The sequence below is a fragment of the Rhinoraja longicauda genome, chromosome 8 (assembly GCF_053455715.1).
Source record: "Rhinoraja longicauda isolate Sanriku21f chromosome 8, sRhiLon1.1, whole genome shotgun sequence".
NCBI lineage: Eukaryota > Metazoa > Chordata > Chondrichthyes > Rajiformes > Arhynchobatidae > Rhinoraja > Rhinoraja longicauda.
The window spans coordinates 41,437,873-41,457,084 of NC_135960.1; the positions used below are offsets into that span (position 1 = coordinate 41,437,873).

The following is a 19,212-nucleotide window of genomic DNA, read 5'->3' on the forward strand; positions in this document are numbered from 1 at the left end:
ACTGTCAGAACATTTTTCCAAGAGTGGAAATGTCATAGTTTAGAGGGTATAGTTTTATGGTGAGAGGGAAAAAGTTTAAAGGAGATGAGCAGGGCAAGTCAAGTTTTTTATTTGCACAGAGGGTGAAGGGTGTCTGGAATATTGCCAGGAATGGTGGTGGAGGCAGATATGACAATGACATTTAAGAGACTTTGAGAGCCACGTGGATATGCAGGGAATGGGAGGAATATGGACCATGTGAGGCAGATGGGATTTAACTTGGAATCATGTTTGGCACAGACATTGTGGTCTTAAAGGACATGTTCCTGTGCTGTATTTAACTATATTCTTTGTAAGAGACAACTGAATCATAAGAATTTTGTTGTTCACAGTGTGGCCTGCCTCGGTCACAACATGAGGTCCTCATACTTGTCTGTTATTTATTGATTGTATCATAGGCGTCCACAATCCCTCTCTCCCCCAAGGCATTGCTAGAAAACCACCTGTTTTACAATTTTCCATAATACAAAGCCACATTATCAAGGAGCACGAGCTGAAAAAAAAGTTGCTTCATGACGCATCATATCCTTCAGGAAGCACAAGTTGAAAAAAAGTTGCTTATTTATTTACTTTATTCCACATAGATGCCATAAGAGCAGGTTTTATTCTGCATATTAAATGTTTGCCTAGTAATTATTGCATTTGGTAAGGGCAAATTTCCATGACCTGAATGGGTGTTACATGGTAGCCTGTACTCTCCTGACAAATCAGAGTGTGGCTTGAGTGCTTGAAAGAAAGCTCAGGAAACATTGGGAAGAAGTGCTTGGGGACACTGAGCAGGAAGAAAGCATCGACAGGGCAGCAGAGGAGCACTGGAGACCGTAAGAAACTAGGAAGACACAAAATGACGAGGGCAAGACACAATGAAAATGAACACTGGAGATACCAAGCCCCATGAGGTTAAAAGGAATCCAGGAGAGAGATAGTGCTAAGAAATGCAAAAACAATAGTAATCTTTGAACAGAAAAATACTTTTCTATTAATAGGAAACGTGCAAAGGAAATATAAATAGCCCTAAAATGATTTGCATTGTCAGTCTGACCCTCCTCAGATAAACTGTATCTGCTGGCCAGCTCTAACTGTAAGATTACTCCCTCATGCCTGGACTCCCTTACAAGAAAAAATAGTTTACTTCCTTGGAAATCCTTCAAACATTTAAAACACTTTAATCCAGTCATTTATATCAAAGGAATGCAAGACTACTTATGCGACCTAGAATTTTAATTTAATTCTTTTAGCCATTTTGGTCAATATGTGCTTGACCCCCTCCTCAGAGGAAGTTTCCATTCTGAAGATGCGGAGCCAGAAGATTGAGCCTGAAGGTACAGCACGAAGGCTCTGTCAAGTACAGCTTCCTTCTAGTCCCTTCAAAGGATCAACCTGTTTGAGTGTGATTGGACCTCAAATTTCTGTTTAGAAAATTTTCAGTTTATCTTTCTGAATATATTCTGAGGTAAAATCAGATCCAAAGGGTCAATATACGTCTGTACACTACCTGCTTACCCTGTGTGGTGTGCTGTGAACTGGCTTCCAAATAACGCTTCTGTGGCCCATCCCTTCCACATCCCACTCACTGATCAGCTCTGCATGGTTCAACAAACGCGTTTTTCACTCAGTGGCGTCATTGCTGTGGACACCTAACCTTCTATCCTGTTGGTTATATTCAGTCTCACTGTTGTTTCATTCTTTCAGGTGTCTACCTTAGACGGGAATGCAAGCCGTCGCTACAGTACTTCCACCTCTCGTGCCGTAAGGCCCTGTTTCCCACTCTCTCTAATGTAGCTTCCAGCTCCTGACACAATCTTCAACTGCATGGAAAGTGACACTGGTTATTTTGCATGGTACCAAGGGTGTCAAAATGAAAATCCCAGTCCCAATGTTAAGGCTGTAGCACTGGATTGAGTGCAAAGCAGTGACATCTATGTTGTATTTGCAAATATCTTCATGAACTTGCTCTCAACTCCCCCATTTCTTATTTCAATAATTTTCCAGCCTATAACTGTACTTCTATAATTCGCCCCTCTTGATCATTATCATTGTTAATCATTCCATCATTGGTGGCTCAGCTCTCAGCACATTGAGTTTCTGGATTTCCATCAATAAACTGCAGTCTTTTCACAGTTCTCAATTAATTTCATGTCTGACTGAACTTTTGATTGTCTGCCTTTGTCTGCATTGTGACGGTGTAAAATGTTATTTCTCAGTGCATCTATGAAACATATAGTGACCGTTTATTATGTTAGGTGCAATGTACAGTCTGGGACAGACTGCAGTGGACAACTGAAGGTGGATTAGGAGACGGAGTATGAATGGAACGGGCTCCATGATGTACGTTTGTGTGGAGTAGGATCTACAATGTATGGTTGTAGTTGTGGCGAAAGCAGAATTCTTGGGGGAAGGCTATCACCACAGGAACTGGAGAGGGCAGCATGGATGGGATCCGAGATCTGCGTGCATTGCACCTTTCCTGATTTGATACCAGAGGCTCAAGACCTTTTTGCCCAATTTTTTAAATAATATGTGGCCAGTTTCAAATTGGGCTTTTTGCTGGCTCCTCAGGAAAGTAAAGTATGTTTGTACAGGGGTAGATGGGATGAGTTTGGTCTCAGAAACCGAGTGGTGTACCTCTCCTCATTAATCTATCAATCATTGAGGAACAGCGCATGTTTTTGTTTTGTCTCTTTGGAAGCACTGCAGTAAGCTGTCCCAAAACACTTTCCATCTAATCCCCTCTCTTTCTGTCTTTTCCTCCATTCTTCCCCTTGACTAGCCCTCAGAATACAACTGTGTAGTTGGCTCCAGTTCCCGCACATCATCTCGCGCAAGCTCAGCTCGAGCAAGTCCAGTGGTGAGAACAATCTTGCGTGCTCTGTCTATAAACTGTACACATCTTTGTTTTTGTGTAACTGGTTTCCATTCTGCTCATTCATGACCTCAACAGGAACATTTATTTTGTAAAGACTCTATGATCATAGTTTTCCCATTTTATGAAAGCCAGCTGTGATCTTAGATTCTGCTTCTGTGAAGCATTGGTCTTAACTCATATGTCAGTTTTGCTCTGAAAATGTTGCTTATAAATATATCTCACTACTCTCCAAGACTCTCAGGGTCAAACTGACAAAATTGGTGTTGGCAAATGGAAAAGGTTATTAATTGATCAACACAGAATGGGTTCTAGTTTTTTTTTGTTTTAGCTTAGTTTATTATTGTTACGTGTATCGGGATACTGTGAAAAGCTTTTTTGTTGCGCACTATCCGGTCAACAAAAAGACTATACATGATTACAATCAAGCTGTCCATAGTGTACAGATCTAGGATAAAGGGTATATCATTTAGTGCAAGATAAATTCTGATTAAAGATAGTTCAAAGGTCTCCATGAGGTAAGATGCGAGGTCATGACCACACTCTAGCTGGTGAGAGGACGGCCCATATTTGGTAGTATTATGTGTGGCAGAAGCTCCTCTGTATTAACAAGGGCTAAAGGTCTGTTATCGACTATAATAGAGCCCTTGAGGGAACAGTTCTTGCAATATAACATCAAGGTATAGTGTTAATAGTCATAGATACAACATGTCACTGGTGCAGGACCAGTAAGTCTAGGTTTGTCACCATACTGAAGTACAATGCGTAGATGACATAGACCTCACGTTATCCAACAGTGCATTGCAATACTGAGGGACACAGGTCTCTCTTTTACAACTGGTACAGAATTGGCATATGGTACTTACTATCACAATAAGATTAATGGATATAAATCTCTCTGTATAGTTGTTATATTTGTGGGTGCACGACTGTCCTATGGATATACTGACGGGGACAAGACTGTCACTATATTAAACCGTGGTGTAGTACTGATTGGTACAGGCGTGTTGCTGCATTACACTAGGATTTAAACAGGAGGGTACAGGACTGCTGCATAACTCTGTTACAGTATTGGTGGTGGCATGATTGTTATTGTCTATCAATTGAGTAGAGTACCAGAAGGTCTCTCACTACATAGCACTTATTGAAAATATAAATGGATATACCTTTCATTGGAGATGAAGGACCTCATCACAAAATGTTGATTGTCCATTTCCCTCCACAAATTCTGTCTGGCCCATTGAGTTCCCCCAGCAGTTTACTTTTTGCAGTGTATTTCATTGTTGAACAATGATACAAATCTGTCACAATAACACTTGGCAGAGGTCTATTATTCATGGTAGGAGTCATTTGTATTAAAGCGGTATAATTTAGTGTTGTGACATATTCTACCAGATTAAGCATGATTTGCTACTCAGAAAGTGAAAAAACAAATGGAGAAGATTGTGCGTGATCCTGTTAAACAGTGCATGCTGAATTTTTGAATACATTTCCAACAAAGGATACTAAGTCAAATTGGCTACATTCACTCATTTCTATTGGCTTCTCTTTCTCTGCTTTTTCCCTACCTCCCTCCCTAACTCTCTACTCCTTTTCCCATCCCTGTCCCTCTCTTTCCCACCTCTCAGTCCCTCTCCTTCCCCCATTCCCACCTCCCCCTGGCCCCTCTTCTTTCCCCTCTCACTCCTGGTCCACTCGCCTTGACATGTGGTCACTGTCTCTTGTTTGATAATGACCTTTGTTTAAATGACACCACCTGTGATTAATGACTTAATGGGTGCAATCTCCCAATAAATGAGATGGCTACACTCTGCTACATGATTTGTGAAAATGATTGCATTGATGCTCAATGTTTTTTCTAAACTTCTTTCCTCTGTTTCTATCCTTCAGGTGGAGGAGAGGTTGGACAAGGATTTTACAGAGAAGGTGAGGAGCTTGCTGCAAGTACCTGAACTGTCCTCAACTGCCCTGTTTAATGGATCCATTGTTACATTCCATGACATATCCTCAGAAATCTGCTCAAAAGGCAAAAAATGTTGGATATAGTGGGCCAGGAACCATCATTGAATTGAGAATTGAGATTTAATGTTTTAGATAATTAAACTTGCTTCAGAACTAGGAACATCTAAAAATATTTTAAGTGCATAAGAATGGGAGGGGTGGATAAGGAAAGGATATGTCAATGTAAGCCAAGAGAAAAAAAAATGGCAGTGGAAGAATGTTGGAGGCTTAATTGCAGACGATCACTTTAAGAGTGCTGCACTGAGGCCCAGCAGAGTATCCATCTGTCGCTGGGATCGTAAGACAGATGCAAAAGGCTGGAGTAACTCAGCGGGTCAGGCAGCATCTCTAGAGAAAAGGAATAGGTGCCATTTCGAGTCGAGGCCCTTGTCTCTGGGATCCTCTCTGCTAGTGCTTCAAGTCTAGCATAGTTCTGGAGGATTGGGACTCTGGCCTGAGTAGAGGCAGAAAACTGATCTCAACCGCTGTGTTTCCTCTGCAATGCCGTTGCCTGGCACAAGAGCAAGTGGAGGCCAGATCATGGCTGCACAAGCTCCCAAGAGAATGTGGATGTGTTCTCCAGTCACCAAATATGTTCCTAAACATCTGTGTTTTCAGCACCATCCTGGAGATGAAACAGGAGTTCCTATTCCTCTCCTCCCTGAACAACGAGATAGATATCTTCCATGTGGAACACACCTCAAATCTGTACGTTCACAGTGTCAGGGTTTGAGCTAGTGCACTGAGGGGACAGGTCCACTGGTGACTTGTGCTCCATTTCTTCTGAATAGGCAGAGCCTGAATCTGTGGCTCATCAGATTCAGTAGGCTGTGGCAAGGCCAGCCTTCTCCCTGTGGTCCTCTGCAGTCTGCATCTTTCTGTCATTACTGACTCTGGTACTTGTGTCAGATCAATGAGGTTATGATGAAGCTAATCACCCATGATTGATTGTCAGTCCTGGAGAATTTACAGAAGATAAGTTTTAATGAATTCTAAAATCATTATTGCCTATCCAAGATTCTGAATATGCATTTGTTAACTTTTTTAGTTTAGAGATACTGCATGGAATCAGGCCATATGGCCCACCGAATCCGAGCTGACCAGCAATTCCCATACACTAGCACTATCCTACACACTAGGGACAATTTATAATCTTTACCAAAGCCAATTAATCTATAAGCCAGTACGTCTTTGGAGTGTGGGAGGACTCTGGAGCATCTGTGGAAAACCCACGCAGTCACAGTTAGAATGTACAAACTCTGTACAGACAGCATCTGTAGTCAGGATTGATCTGGATCTCTGGCACTATAAGGCAGCAATTCCACCGCTGCGCCACCGTGCCATCACTTTTTTTCCCCTTATGTTTCCCGAACATATTTATGTTGCAACTGCAGTGAGAGTTCTCAGAATGCAGGAGCCCCTCCATTGCAAGTCACAAGTATTCTTTACCATTGCTAATCATGACAGTTACTTGAAAATTGCATCTTGGTACATGTGTAATGGTAGAGCCTGCATGAAACATGCGTTCCTGGGATTGTAAAGGTATATTTGCTGTAAAATTCAGAAGTAAGTTACTGTCTCTTTGACATGGTTTGCTGGATTTCCATAGACATAGAAGAGGTCAATTGGCCCACAGAGTCGATATCAGCCTTCAAAACAATCCCATTTTACCAGAATTTTCTCTCAAGCATGTTCACACAACAGTGTTTTCCTACCAGCCATATACACTAGAGATAATTTGCATTAAGCAATTAACCTAACAATTAGCTTCTCTTTAAGTTCTTGGGTGAAACATCTAGGGGAAACCCAAGTGGTCAACGAGAACGTGCAAACACTACACAGACACTGCACACACAGACTGCATAGGTCAGAAATGAATCTGAGTCATTGAAGCTGGGAGACAGTTACGTTACTTTAAGTGCATCTATACTGCCCTTTTGTTGTGTACTCTTATTTGGTCTTAAAAATGCTGCAGTGCATAAACTTTGAATCAGCTTGGGTATCCACTTGGCCAAGTGCAGCTCAGTGACATACATATGGATTGCACGTGGCTAATAAGCGTGCATTTCCTACAGGTCTCAGAGACTCCCTTCATTGACAATTCTTGGCTCAATGGGTAAATTCCCTGTAGGGAATGGCAACAATGCTAAATATATTTAAGTATATAAAATAAAGAGCATTAATAGCTTAGATAGTTGGAGATTTTTTCCCCAAGGGATGAAATCTCAAATTCTAGAAAGCATGTTTAAAATGAGCAGCAGGAAGATTTAAAGGAAGTTTGTGAGGCAATTTTTTCAATACGGAGTGGTAGGTGCTAGGAGAGGTGGTAGAAGTAAATACAATGAATGAATGAATGAATAAGTTTATTGGCCGAGTATGCAAATACAAGGAATGTGCCTTGGTGCTCCGCTCACAAATGACAACACAAACATATAGTTAACAATTAAGAATAAAGCATAAACACATCAAAACAATAAGGATACACCATTATGGTCTAAACATGTGGATGAAAATAGACCAGAGCAAAAAAGAGACTACAGACTTTGGTTATTGAGTAGAACTATCACTCGTGAAAAAAAACAGTTTTTATGTCTGGCTGTGGCTGCTTTGACAGTCCGGAGTCGCCTTCCAGAGGGCGATAGCAATGTCATTGTCAATGTATGCATTTTAGATAGAGGGACAGGATTGCTATATGCATGAATATGAGACACACCAAGGGCCAAGAGTGAAGGTAAAAGAGGAGAGTGAGTATTTTGTTACTCAAAGTCTCAGAAGTGAAGCATCTCTGGAGAGAAGGAATGGGTAACGTTTTGGGTCGAGACCCTTCTATAGACATGATGAGGAATGCAGTGAAATGGGAGAGAGACTGTGTAGAAGGGAAAATGGGCAAAGCCCCAGCGACAAAAAGAGAGGCATGGGGAGAGGAGGAAGAGAGTGCGATCGACATGGAGAGACAAAGATGTGGAAAGATAATGGGGGATACAGGATCGGAGAGGGAGAATAGAGATTGAAATGGATTTTGTGTGTGCTGTAAGGAAAGGCATTTGCACAGTGAATAGTAGTGTAAAATGTGAAAATGTAATGAAGATGGTACTAAATGCTAAAGATGCAACGTTATAAATCTGGCAAGATTAAGGTCTTACTTGCTGTATTGGTTTGCACTGCATGGGATATTGCTTCTGCAGATACCTCCCTTACAATCAAACTTCTGCCAATCGTGTCTGCATGTGGCCTGAACGGACCAATTGACCTTTTGCACATGAAGCATCCTTGCTGTATAAATATTGTCCACCAGCCTCCCCAGGTCCCTCTGAATAATTCTGTGTCCATAACTCCTTACATCTAGAATAACAGCTGCAAATATCTTCAAGTAATGTGCTCTCCAGTGAAGTAGTATTTGTATTATGCATGTATAAGAAGTGGCTTGTGAGGTCGCAGTTGTTTGACTACACGTTGGCAGCTGCAAGCTATTCGGAGATTTCTTAAATAGTATGTGCAGAATCAATCTTTTTTTTGAAACATGCAATTCAAAATCTTGATCTTTTTGAAACGTTTGAAAGCTGCATTAGTGAAAAGTGCTTTGTTGTATTAATGACAAACAAGACCCATGGAAGTGCATTGGGAATTACAAGCATAGTTATTGGCCTTGCACTGCAGAATACTCTGGCCCATGTGACTTTATTGGCTAACTGGTGCACTTTTTATTTCAGGGATCCAGAGCAGCTTCAAGCCTCTCTGCGGCTACCCTTGCCACCTTGGGGGGGACCTCATCAAGGCGAGGTAGTGGGGATACCACTACCTCAATGGACACAGAAGGCTCCATTCGAGAGATCAAGGTAAAGTGTGTACTGGAAGAGTGAAGGAAAGGAAAAAGGTCACTTAAGTGCTGGTATCGCCAGGGAAACACATCCAATTGGAACACAGATAAGAAATTTATTAACAAATGCACACATTTCCTAAATGTGCCTTTAAGTTCATGGTAGATATTAAGAAATCCCTTTTCACCAGAAAGTGATAAGGTTCTGGATGACAGCTGGAAAGAGTGGTAGCGACAGAGATATTTAAAGTATACTTGAGTTATGACCGTCTTCAAAAGAGGAGACAAATCCAACTATGCAAACAGGGAAAGTCATTGCCAGAGTCCTCCTCATCCACTTCTTCATCATCGCAAAAGAGCAAGATTCTTCACTACATGACAACTCCAAGGAAAACACAGGGAGCAGGACAAACCAATCTATGTGGTCTTTTTCAACCTTACTAATGCCAGTGATATCATCAGAGTACAGGAATGAGATTCAAAGCTTAGTAAAATAGTGTCAATACTACAACAACACCCTCATTGTCAGCAAGATGAAGGAGGTAGTCTTCAGAGATGACCAGAAAAAAGGGGTGTTTTACATCAACGGTGCTGAAATGGTTTCAAGTTCCAGGGCATAAATATCGCCAACAATCTGTCTTGGTCCAACCACATTGATGCTACGGCAAAGAAAGTACACCCACACCTCTACTTCCTCAGAAGTCTAAAGAAATTTAGCATGTCTCTAATGACTTACCAATTTCTACAGATACACTTTAGAAAGATCTTATTGGAATGCATCACAACTTTGTTTGTCAACTGCTCTTCTACGATGGCAAGAATCCATCACATAAACCAGCATCCCATCCCATCGACTCCATCTGCACTTCACACTGGCACTGGAAAGCGGCCAACATAATAAAGAACCACTTACACCCCGTCATTCCCTCTTCTCTCCTCAGGCAGAAGATCCAAGAGCTTGAAAGCACATACTAGAAGCAAGTTCTTCCGTGCTGTTATCAGGCTACTGAATGGTCCCCTCATAAACTCAGAGTATAGTCCCAATCTCCCAATCATACTTTACTGTGCCCCTTGCACCTTCCGAATCTGCATTTTCTCTGCAGCTGTAACGGTGTACACAATATTCTGCACTCTAAATATTTTTCTCTTTGGACCACCTGATTATACTCCTGTGTGGTATGATTTGACTGGATAGCACACAAAGTTTTTTCACTATATCTGACAAGTGACGATAACAAATCAATATCAATTAACCACAACTGGAGACCCTCAACTTTGGCTATGCACAGAAATTCATCTTCTACCTATATATTTTTATGAGCCCCTGGGATGATGTTCAACACAAGGTGACCACACTCTACTAATGTCACCCAAACCTTCAGTAATCAAGCTGCAGAGTACAGGTGATATTTGTATTCATGTGTGCTAGGAGACTGAGTTCCAAGTCACCATCCATTCATTTATTAAAGCTTAAGGGAGGATGTTCCTCACACTCAATATTCACAGTAAAGGTCCACTATCAATCTGCCCCTGATACTGCAAGACAATGATCTGCTATCAACTTGTCCCTGGCACTGAACAATAAAGGTTCATGGTAAGACGATGGAAAATGTGTATCCCTTCCCATAACTCAGGAACCACCTCTCAATGTTCGCAGACATCAATGATGAAATTCACCACCACTTTCAATGCCCTGGAACAGCACTTGGTCCATTGACGCAAAGGATCTTTCAAGATCAGACCTGCTGCATATTGCAAGGGATACTGGGCAGCAGTAATCCCTCCCCTGTTTTTTGTTTCTGAAATCTGAAGTACTTACAGCAGTCATCTTAGGCGCAAGAAAAATACCACCAGCACTGAATCTGCAAAACCCTTCAAATTCACTGAAGGGATAAGTGAATTAACCAGTGTTTTCTGCCAAAGATCTCCAGCAGTGAGGCTCTAATTACTCTTAAATTGGCTCCCTTATGCAGGCCATATTGAATGCATGTTCAACACCCATCGCTGGAAATGGACACTCTTTCGTAAGCTTTGACACTTGAAAAGAATACAAATAATTCTACTATAATGTGTGTTTCCATACTGTGAATTTCCATACTGTGTTCTAAGTGCTTATGTATAGTGATACGTACTGAACTGTATACAAAAATGAATTTCACTGTACCTTGGCATATGGGACAAATAAAGTACCACACCATACCATACCAATTGGATATAACACAATTGATGAATTGGGGAATACTATTTGTATTACACAGGTTAAATGTGTTTTATTGCAATTTTGATTGGGTCTAGAGGAGCACCTCAAAGTTTGGACATTTTCAAGCAGACGAAAAGCTGGCTTAAAAACAAGCAGTCTAGAATTCTATGTAATCTGCCCGCAGTAATTAAACATCATTGTCTGTTTAGTCAGTTTCACCGCATTGACACTTGTTCAATTATTCCATATTAAGCAATGAACATACAGTCTTTAGTATTTTCAGCTTATAAAAATAAATGTATTGCTATTGAAAATCCTCCTTTCTCTTTTTTGCTCTCTTGCCAGCTCTTTCTATCTGTTTTCTGAGTTTGTATCTCTTGAATGTCTTCTTGTTTTCAACTCTTTGGTATCTGCCTCCTTTCTATCCATCTACTCACTTTTTCTCTCTGTTCTCATGGCTGTCCAATTTTCCCACCAACAGGAAATCTTTGAATTAAAGGACCAGATACAGGATGTAGAAGGAAAGTACATGGAGGGGTTGAAGGAGCTGAAGGTATCTAGTTTGGGATTGAGTGTGAGCCCCTCCCCCAGTGGTGCTTAGTTGCCTGTATTGACATGATGCTAATCAACATGGTTCAGTTCCTACTGATCTCCTTCCACCTTACCAGATTCCAATTAACAGCATGGACAGGACTGAATGCTTTCACCCTTTCACCCATTATTTAAATTCTAACCAGTTCATTCTTGTGCTTATTCTTTTTCTAATCTTTCCTCCTCTGGATCACTCACCCTTTCCACCAGCACCTTTGCCCCCATCCCTCACCAGCAATCAAGTGTTCCATACACTTGTCCACCAAACCTGGCTGCGTTGAGAGTGTTTGAATCTGCTAACCCAGGGATGGGTTAATTCACAGGTTTTCTTTCTACAGGTGAAGTGAGTCTGACTACTGGTGTTGTCTGTGTTCTCTCATATATGGCTGAGATTAATACCCCCTCTCGCCAGTAAAGCTCCTCTGCCCTATCTTGGTGTATTTATTTTTTCAGGCAGACTTTATCTTGGTCCCGGTGCAATACACCACCATTCCAGGCTAAATGAAAGTTGACCCAAACGTTGACTGTCCATGCCCTCCTCAATGCTGCCTGACCCACTGAGTTCCTCTAGCTGCTCTCGTTCCTATAAATTTGCGCATCTGCAATCTCTTTTGCCTCCTTTGCTAACCCTGCCCATTCTGGATTTGAACAATAACAGTGATGCTTGCTGCTCCTCTGACAATTTTTTTCTCCTCCCTATTCAGGACTCGTTGATGGAGGTTGAGGAGAAGTACAAAAAGGCTATGGTATCAAACGCACAGCTAGACAACGAAAAAGCCAATCTGATGTATCAGGTGGACACTTTGAGGGAAGATCTCCTGGGGCTGGAAGAACAGTTAGCAGAGATGCACAGGGGACATGAGGAAAAGTCCAAGGTACGTAGATGAGGTTTCCAGCATCATAGGCCAATTACAGCAGATGGCAGCTCCTGGAGTAGATGAGCCTTTTATTCTGTCCCATAATCATGACATTTCAGGTTGGCACCACTGGTAGAGCTGCTGCCGCACAGCAGCAGAGATCTGGGTTTGATCCCACATTGCAACAACGTGTGGGTTTGTAGGTTAATCGGCCTCTGTAACAATTGCTCCTAATATGTAGGGACTAGACAAGAAAGTGGGATAACATAGAACTAGTGTCCTAAGGAGGGTAGATTGCGATCTCTGCCGTTTCTGACCTATATAAATGATCTAGATGTACGGGATTCACACTAACTTGGTCGTATGGATTCAGAACTGGCATATTTGGCCTAGACTTAACAATGTAGATGAGTGGAGGAGTTGCAGACAGTGAGGAAGGCTGTCAGATGCAGAAATGGGTGGAGATGAACCCAAGAAACTGTGAGGTGTTGCACTTTGAGACATTGGATGTAAGCAGAGAGTATACAGTTAATGGCAAAACCCTTAACAACATTGATGTGCAGAGGGATCTTAGTGTCCAAGTTCACAGCTCACTGAAGGTAGCAAGCAGCACAATAGATGATAAAGAAAGCGTATGGTATGCTTGCCTTCATTGTTAGGGACATTGAATAAAAGAGTAAGGAAGTCCTAGTGCAGCTCAGTAGGACTTTGACTAGGCATTTGCAATATTGCATGCAGTTCTGGTCGCTCCATTACAGAAGAGATGTGGAGGCTTTGGAGAGGGTGCAGCGGAGGTTTACCGGAATGCTGCCTGGATTAGAGGGTTTTAGCTTCAGGGATTGCATAGACTTGGATTGTTTTCTCTGGTACGTCGGAGATTAAGTGGAGACGATTTAAATATATAAAATTATGAGAGGCATCAATTAGGTAAAAAACAGTAGAAATATCCAACACTAGAGGGCGTAGCTATAAGGTGAGAGGGGGAACGTTTAATGGAGTGTGCGGAGCAAGTTTTTATAACGAGCGTGGTGGGAATGCATTGTCAGGGGTGATGGTGAAGACAGATACAATCGCAGCGTTCAAGAGGCTTTTAGGTAGGCACATGGAAATGCAGAGAATAGAGCAATATGGATCTGGTACAGACAGATGAAATCAGTTTAACGAGGCATCATGTTCAGTACAAAGATTTTGGGCCGAAGGGCCCCTTCCTGTGCTGTACTGTTCTATGTTCTATGATACAAATCCCCATCCTGTCAGTGTGCTGAGCCACAGATATCCCTCTTCTTTCCCATTACTTTCTTTTATGGTTAGTGTGGAGATTCATGGACGTAGATCCTGCCTTCCTCACTTATGTCTCAAATTGCTCTGGGTTCCCTAGGAGGAGTTATTGGCTGGAGTATTATCTGTGGACAATATTCACCATGATTTCTGGGATTGTAGATCAGTTTTCAACGGCCCTGCTCATTGAAGTTGTAACACCTCACTTTCTCCTCTCGCTAGGAACTGGAGAGACAAAAACACGCTTATTGCATCTTGCAACATCAGTTTGAAGAAATGAAGGAGAGCCTTAAAGAAAGGGAAGAGATGTTAACAGTAAGTAAATTGGTACAACCATCAGAGACAACCAGCTGCAAAGCTCCAACCACTAGCCATCACCGACAGGCAGCAGTAGCATTGTAGCTCATGGAGGATCTTAGCCATGCCAAGATCCAGGTTTCTCCAGGATTAGCCAAGCTTTTTTTACCCATCTAATTGTTAATGAATGTTATTTGGTTGTTTTTGGTGTGTTACAAATGTTGTACATTTTGTGTGGATAGGGTTAGCCACCTCCATTTCATGTGAAGACTGATCACTTGGCTGCAATATCATAGCAATTAGATGTACAGCTACTGCAGTAGCACTTTGTTTCAACTTAATATGCTGCAGCTGCCATGGTGTCCTTGTGCCATTATCAAACATCCTGAAACACCCTTTCTTATCCCCTTCAATCTTGTCTCTTCCTTACATTTGATCCCATCTTTATAGGTGTGAGCCACTGATTGGGGCTGGGTGCTGTATGCATATTCTATGCCCAAAATAACTTATTATTGGCGTATTGCTCGTCAGTCTTAAATAAAAATCAGAAAAGCTCTAGATGCTGAAAGTTGGAATTGAAAATTCTGGAAAGATGTAGCATGTCAGACGGCATGTGTGGAAAGGGAAATAGTTTACATTTTAGGTCCAAGATTCTTCATCAGAACTGGGAATAAGAAAACAATGTTAGTTTTAGGTAGCAGAGAAGGTGGGGAAGGGGGATGTGGAACAGAGGTAATATCTCTGATAGCATGAAACTGGATGTGAATAAATCGATAATGCCAGTTAAGGAAGCTGTTATGAGCAGATTAAGCTTCTTTATTTGATACATTGCTATTGATAAGGCTATGGGATGTGCCCAGCTAGACAGACTATACAATGTAAAGAAAACTGGATCAGAATGATGAAGGCCGAAACAAAAAAAATAGTGTGTTGTCTAAGGTTGGAGAATTCATATTGAGTCCTGCAAGCTCCAGCATGCCCATGTGGAATATGAAGTGTTGTTCCTCAAGCTCGTATTAAGCCTCATTGTAACAATGTAGAAGGCTCCAGCCAAGAAGATCAGAGTGGGACGGTAAATTAAGCTGGCAAGCAACCTGAAGCTCAAGGTCACTGCTGCCGACTGAGCACAGCTGCTCCACAAAGTAATCTGTGTTCAATACATGGATCAGCAGTGAATATCGAAATTCTCAACAATTTGTGTTTCTAACTGGCAGGTTGCTAGGAAGATATCACTCAGGTGAGTGGGCCAGGAGTAGGGATAACATGCAGCCCAGCCCAGAATGAATCCAGTTGTGACACTGGGAAGGTGGAGTCTGCAGTTTTCTGGAATCAGAGATTTTATTAAATTATTTGAGTTGGAATTTTAATTTAAATTGATATGAGAACTGTTGCTGAAAGTATGGTTTGTCTTTTTGTCTGCCACTTTTTTGCCTGTTCACCCTTTCTCTGGCTTTGGTTCACTTTCTACCCCTTTCTACCTTCTCTCTCCTTTTCCTCCTTTGCTCTACTTGACATGGGTCCAACTGGTAGGAAATCAAAGAGCTGAACCAGAAACAGCGTTCTTTTGCACAAGAAATTACTGATCTCCAGGAGACGCTGGAATGGAAAGACAAGAAAATTGGGGTAGGAACGACCCGTGCATGAGTAACCTGGCACCGCGGCTGCCTGATCCTTGCTCGGCCGTTAACACTGATGACCAGTTTTTGTTAACCTCTAGTGGCGGCTAGAACCTCTGGTGACAACAGACAAGCAAGATTGGTCAGACCAATATTCCCAGCAGATTCAGCTGCATTTTAAATACAGGGAGAAGGCAATTGTGTATTTCTTTTCACTTCTTCCAAGGTATTAAAGCAGTGTCACGTTCCACAAGCATGGGCTTCATTCCTATAGTTTGAGCTAAGAAACACTTGTGTTTAACTAGTACCCTTCATTACCTCTGGTCTACCAAAGACACTGCAGCCTATTAAGGAAGCACCTTTGCAGCATAGTCACTGCAGGAAAAGTGGCAGTCAGGTCATACACAGCAGGGTTTCACAAGCAGCAGCTGAAAATAACCAGATAATCTTTCTCAGTGATAGCGATTGAAAGGTGAATATAAATAGTCCTGTGGTACCAACTCCATCGTGGGATACTGGGCCCTGGTTTAATACCTCAGCTGAAAGACAACAGCACAACCCTCCCTTAGAACTGCAGTGAAATATCAGCCATGATTATGTGCTTAAATCTTTAGATCTGGGCCTGAACACATCATCACCTGAATCAAAAGCAAATTATCATGTCGCCATGTATCTGCATGAGAGGGAGTCATGTGAGCAGTTACTATCATATTCTTAGGTCCTAAGAGCAAAGATGTTAGGGGCATAGCAATCATTATTTCAAAGATTGGAAAGGACTTCTGTGGGAAACAGTGCCTCTCAGAGAATGAATGGAATGTAATGAGGCAAAGATAGCAAAAATAGTATTGGTTCCAGGACTGGTGCCCACAGTGAGTTTGAGCATCAGTAGGTTGTGGGTTTATTGCTGGCTCATTGCAGTGCAAGGAAACCTATTATGCACTTGCAGCTGTCATACATGTGGATGGGGCACCATTTCCGCCACAATGTGGATCGGAGATTGTAACAGAGAAAGTAGCACTGTGGAAGACTGCAGAAAAGAACTGAAAGGTGATCCACTTTCTCACTGACCAGAAATCTTGTAGCCTGTCCCCACAGAAACTTATGATGCCTGCAGTGGTCATACTCCTCCCACAGGCCTGCACTTCCTCACCTACCAAACAGAACTGAATCCTGGGCATGGAACTCCTTACTCTCATTTTCCACAGCTGTCTTTTTCTCCTTTCAGGTTGACGCACTCTCCTAAGGCTATTTTGTAACACTCCAGTGTCTGTGAGGTGTCAAGAATTGTTTACGGCATAACAAAAGGAATTTGACCCCCATGTATTGTGATGAGAACTGTTACCTTCAACTAATGTTGAAGACATAAGCCTGCTGGGCTTGCTTAAATCTTTTGAATCTTGCCTGTATTTTCTCAACTTGAATTCTGCCTCCACAGAGTCTGCTTTTCCCAGTCTATTTTTACATATATTTGTCTTTTTTCTCATCTGTCTCCTGTCACTGATGCATTAGGCCTTAGAAAGGCAGAAGGAATACTCTGAAGCCATCAGGATTGATCGAGATGAGCTTAGGAATGAGGTTATGATGCTGAAGGAGAGACTGAAGGTACGGATTCGGGATTGGAAAGCATTTGTTCGATGTCAGAAGTCTGATGTTCTGGGCTTTCTGTTGCATGTATGAATGAGCATTTTGAATTTGATGATTAGGGAGGGGTGGATTGCAAGTTGCAGCAACAAGGATAGCTTGCAAGCTATTACAAGAACATAGAACAATACAGCATAGGAAAAGACCCTTCATCCCACAATGTCTCTGCCATGATACCGAGTTAAACTAATTCCTTCTGCCTGCACATGATCCATATCCCTCAATTCTCTGCATATTCACATGCCTGTCCAAAAACCTCGTAAATGTCTCTATTCTGTGTCCTTCCACAACCACCCATACCAATGCCTACCAGGCGCCTATCATTTCTGTGTAGAACAAAAACGTGCTCAGCATGTCACCTTTAAACTTACCCCATACATCTTAAAGCTATGCCATCTAGCATTTGGCATTTCTACCCTGAGGAAAAAGGTTCTGACTGTCTCATCTGAACGAATGAATTTCTTTATTGTCATTGTAGTGGTGCATACAATGAAATTCAGGCGCACTGCATGAACTCAAATGTACAAGATAAAAAATAACAATAAAATAACAGTAAAAGAGTGAGAAAAATAAAAACTGTTCATACACTCACATGCACACACTGTGACACATACACGCAGATTCACACACGCATACACATTATACCTACGTATGCTCCCTTATCAGAATATAAGATATTGCACCTTGTCAGAATATAAGATAATGCACAGAATAGTATTATAAAAATAAATATTATAAATGAATATATCAGTATTGCACAGAGGTAGATATTGTACAGTATAAATATTGTCTGTGAGGGGTGTGCTTTCAGTGCAGAGTTCAGTTTGGTGATGGCCTTAGGGTAGAAACTGTTTGTTAGTCTTGTGGTGTGCGCTTTGATGGACCTGTAGCGCTTTCCTGAGGGCAGAAGGGCAAACAAGTGATGGGCGGGGTGAGATGAGTCCTTCGGGATGCAGGATGCCTTCAGCAGGCAACGGGAGCTATAGATGTCTTCCAGGGCAGGCAGACGCATATTGGTGATCTTCTGGGCTGTTGATGACTCTCTGCAGAGCCTTCTTGTCAGCCGCAGAACTGTTGCCACACCACACCAGGATCCCATGTGTCAGGACACTCTCAGTGGAGCACCTGTAAAAGAACACTAGCAGCTGTTTTGGCAGGTTGACTTTCCTGAGTGTTATTAGGAGGTGCCTTCTTAACCGGAGAGTTTATGTTGGTTGACCACGTGAGATCTTCTGAGATGTGGGTGCCCAGGAACCTGAAACTGGAGACTCTATCCACTCTTTCTCCATTTATGTGCAGTGGGGGATGGTCACCCTGCTTCTTCCTGAAGTCGATGATGAGCTCTTTTGCTTTTTTGGTGTTGAGTGCCAAGTTGTTTTCTGAGCACCACCCTGTTAGCCTCTGTACCTCCTCCCTGTAAGCTGACTCATTGCCCTCACTGATCAGCCCCTCACTGTCGTGTCGTCTGCAAATGTAATGATTGTGTTCGTGTTGTAGGTTGGTATACAGCCATAGGTATAGAGAGGGTAGAGGAGGGGGCTCAGCACACAGCCTTGTGGAGCCCCTGTGCTGAGTGACAGAGTGGGAGAGTGGTGAGGGCCCATCCTGACAGACTGCAGCCGGTCTGTTAGAAAGTCCTTTATCCAAAGGCAGATGTTGTGTTCGAAGCCTAGGTCGGACAGCTTGGAGACCAGTCAGCTGGGTATGATTGTATTAAATGCAGAGCTGTAATCTGTGCCTCTCTTAATTTTATAAACATCTATCGGTTCTCTCCTCAGACTATAATGCTTCAATGAAAGATTTTCTGACCTCTCCCTGTAGCTAATACCGTTAACTCCAGGCAACATCCTGGTAAACCTGTACTGCATCTTCTGCAAAGCCTCCACATCCTTCCTGTAATGGGGTAACCAGAATTGCACACAATATTCAAAATGAGACCTAACCATTGTTTTATAAAACTGCAACATCATTTCCTAGTTTTATTACTCAATGCCCTGCTTAATGAAGGCAAG

At 42.1% G+C, this 19,212-nt stretch overlaps 1 protein-coding gene across 14 annotated transcripts in view; it reads left to right on the forward strand.

The window, feature by feature from the left end:
• Window positions 1-19,212, forward strand: part of LOC144595877 (leucine-rich repeat flightless-interacting protein 2-like) — a 119,498-nt gene that overhangs the window by 75,829 nt on the left and 24,457 nt on the right. For 5 of the 14 annotated variants that reach the window (XM_078403707.1, XM_078403709.1, XM_078403694.1 and 2 more), the window contains 9 exons: window positions 1,732-1,788; window positions 2,810-2,887; window positions 4,793-4,828; window positions 8,614-8,739; window positions 11,402-11,473; window positions 12,216-12,386; window positions 13,869-13,961; window positions 15,474-15,566; window positions 17,069-17,161. In XM_078403707.1, the coding sequence (XP_078259833.1) occupies window positions 1,732-1,788; window positions 2,810-2,887; window positions 4,793-4,828; window positions 8,614-8,739; window positions 11,402-11,473; window positions 12,216-12,386; window positions 13,869-13,961; window positions 15,474-15,566; window positions 17,069-17,161 (819 nt within the window). The remainder of the gene's footprint in view (window positions 1-1,731; window positions 1,789-2,809; window positions 2,888-4,792; window positions 4,829-8,613; window positions 8,740-11,401; window positions 11,474-12,215; window positions 12,387-13,868; window positions 13,962-15,473; window positions 15,567-17,068; window positions 17,162-19,212) is intronic. The other 9 variants (XM_078403696.1, XM_078403701.1, XM_078403703.1 and 6 more) reach the window with 6 other exon arrangements.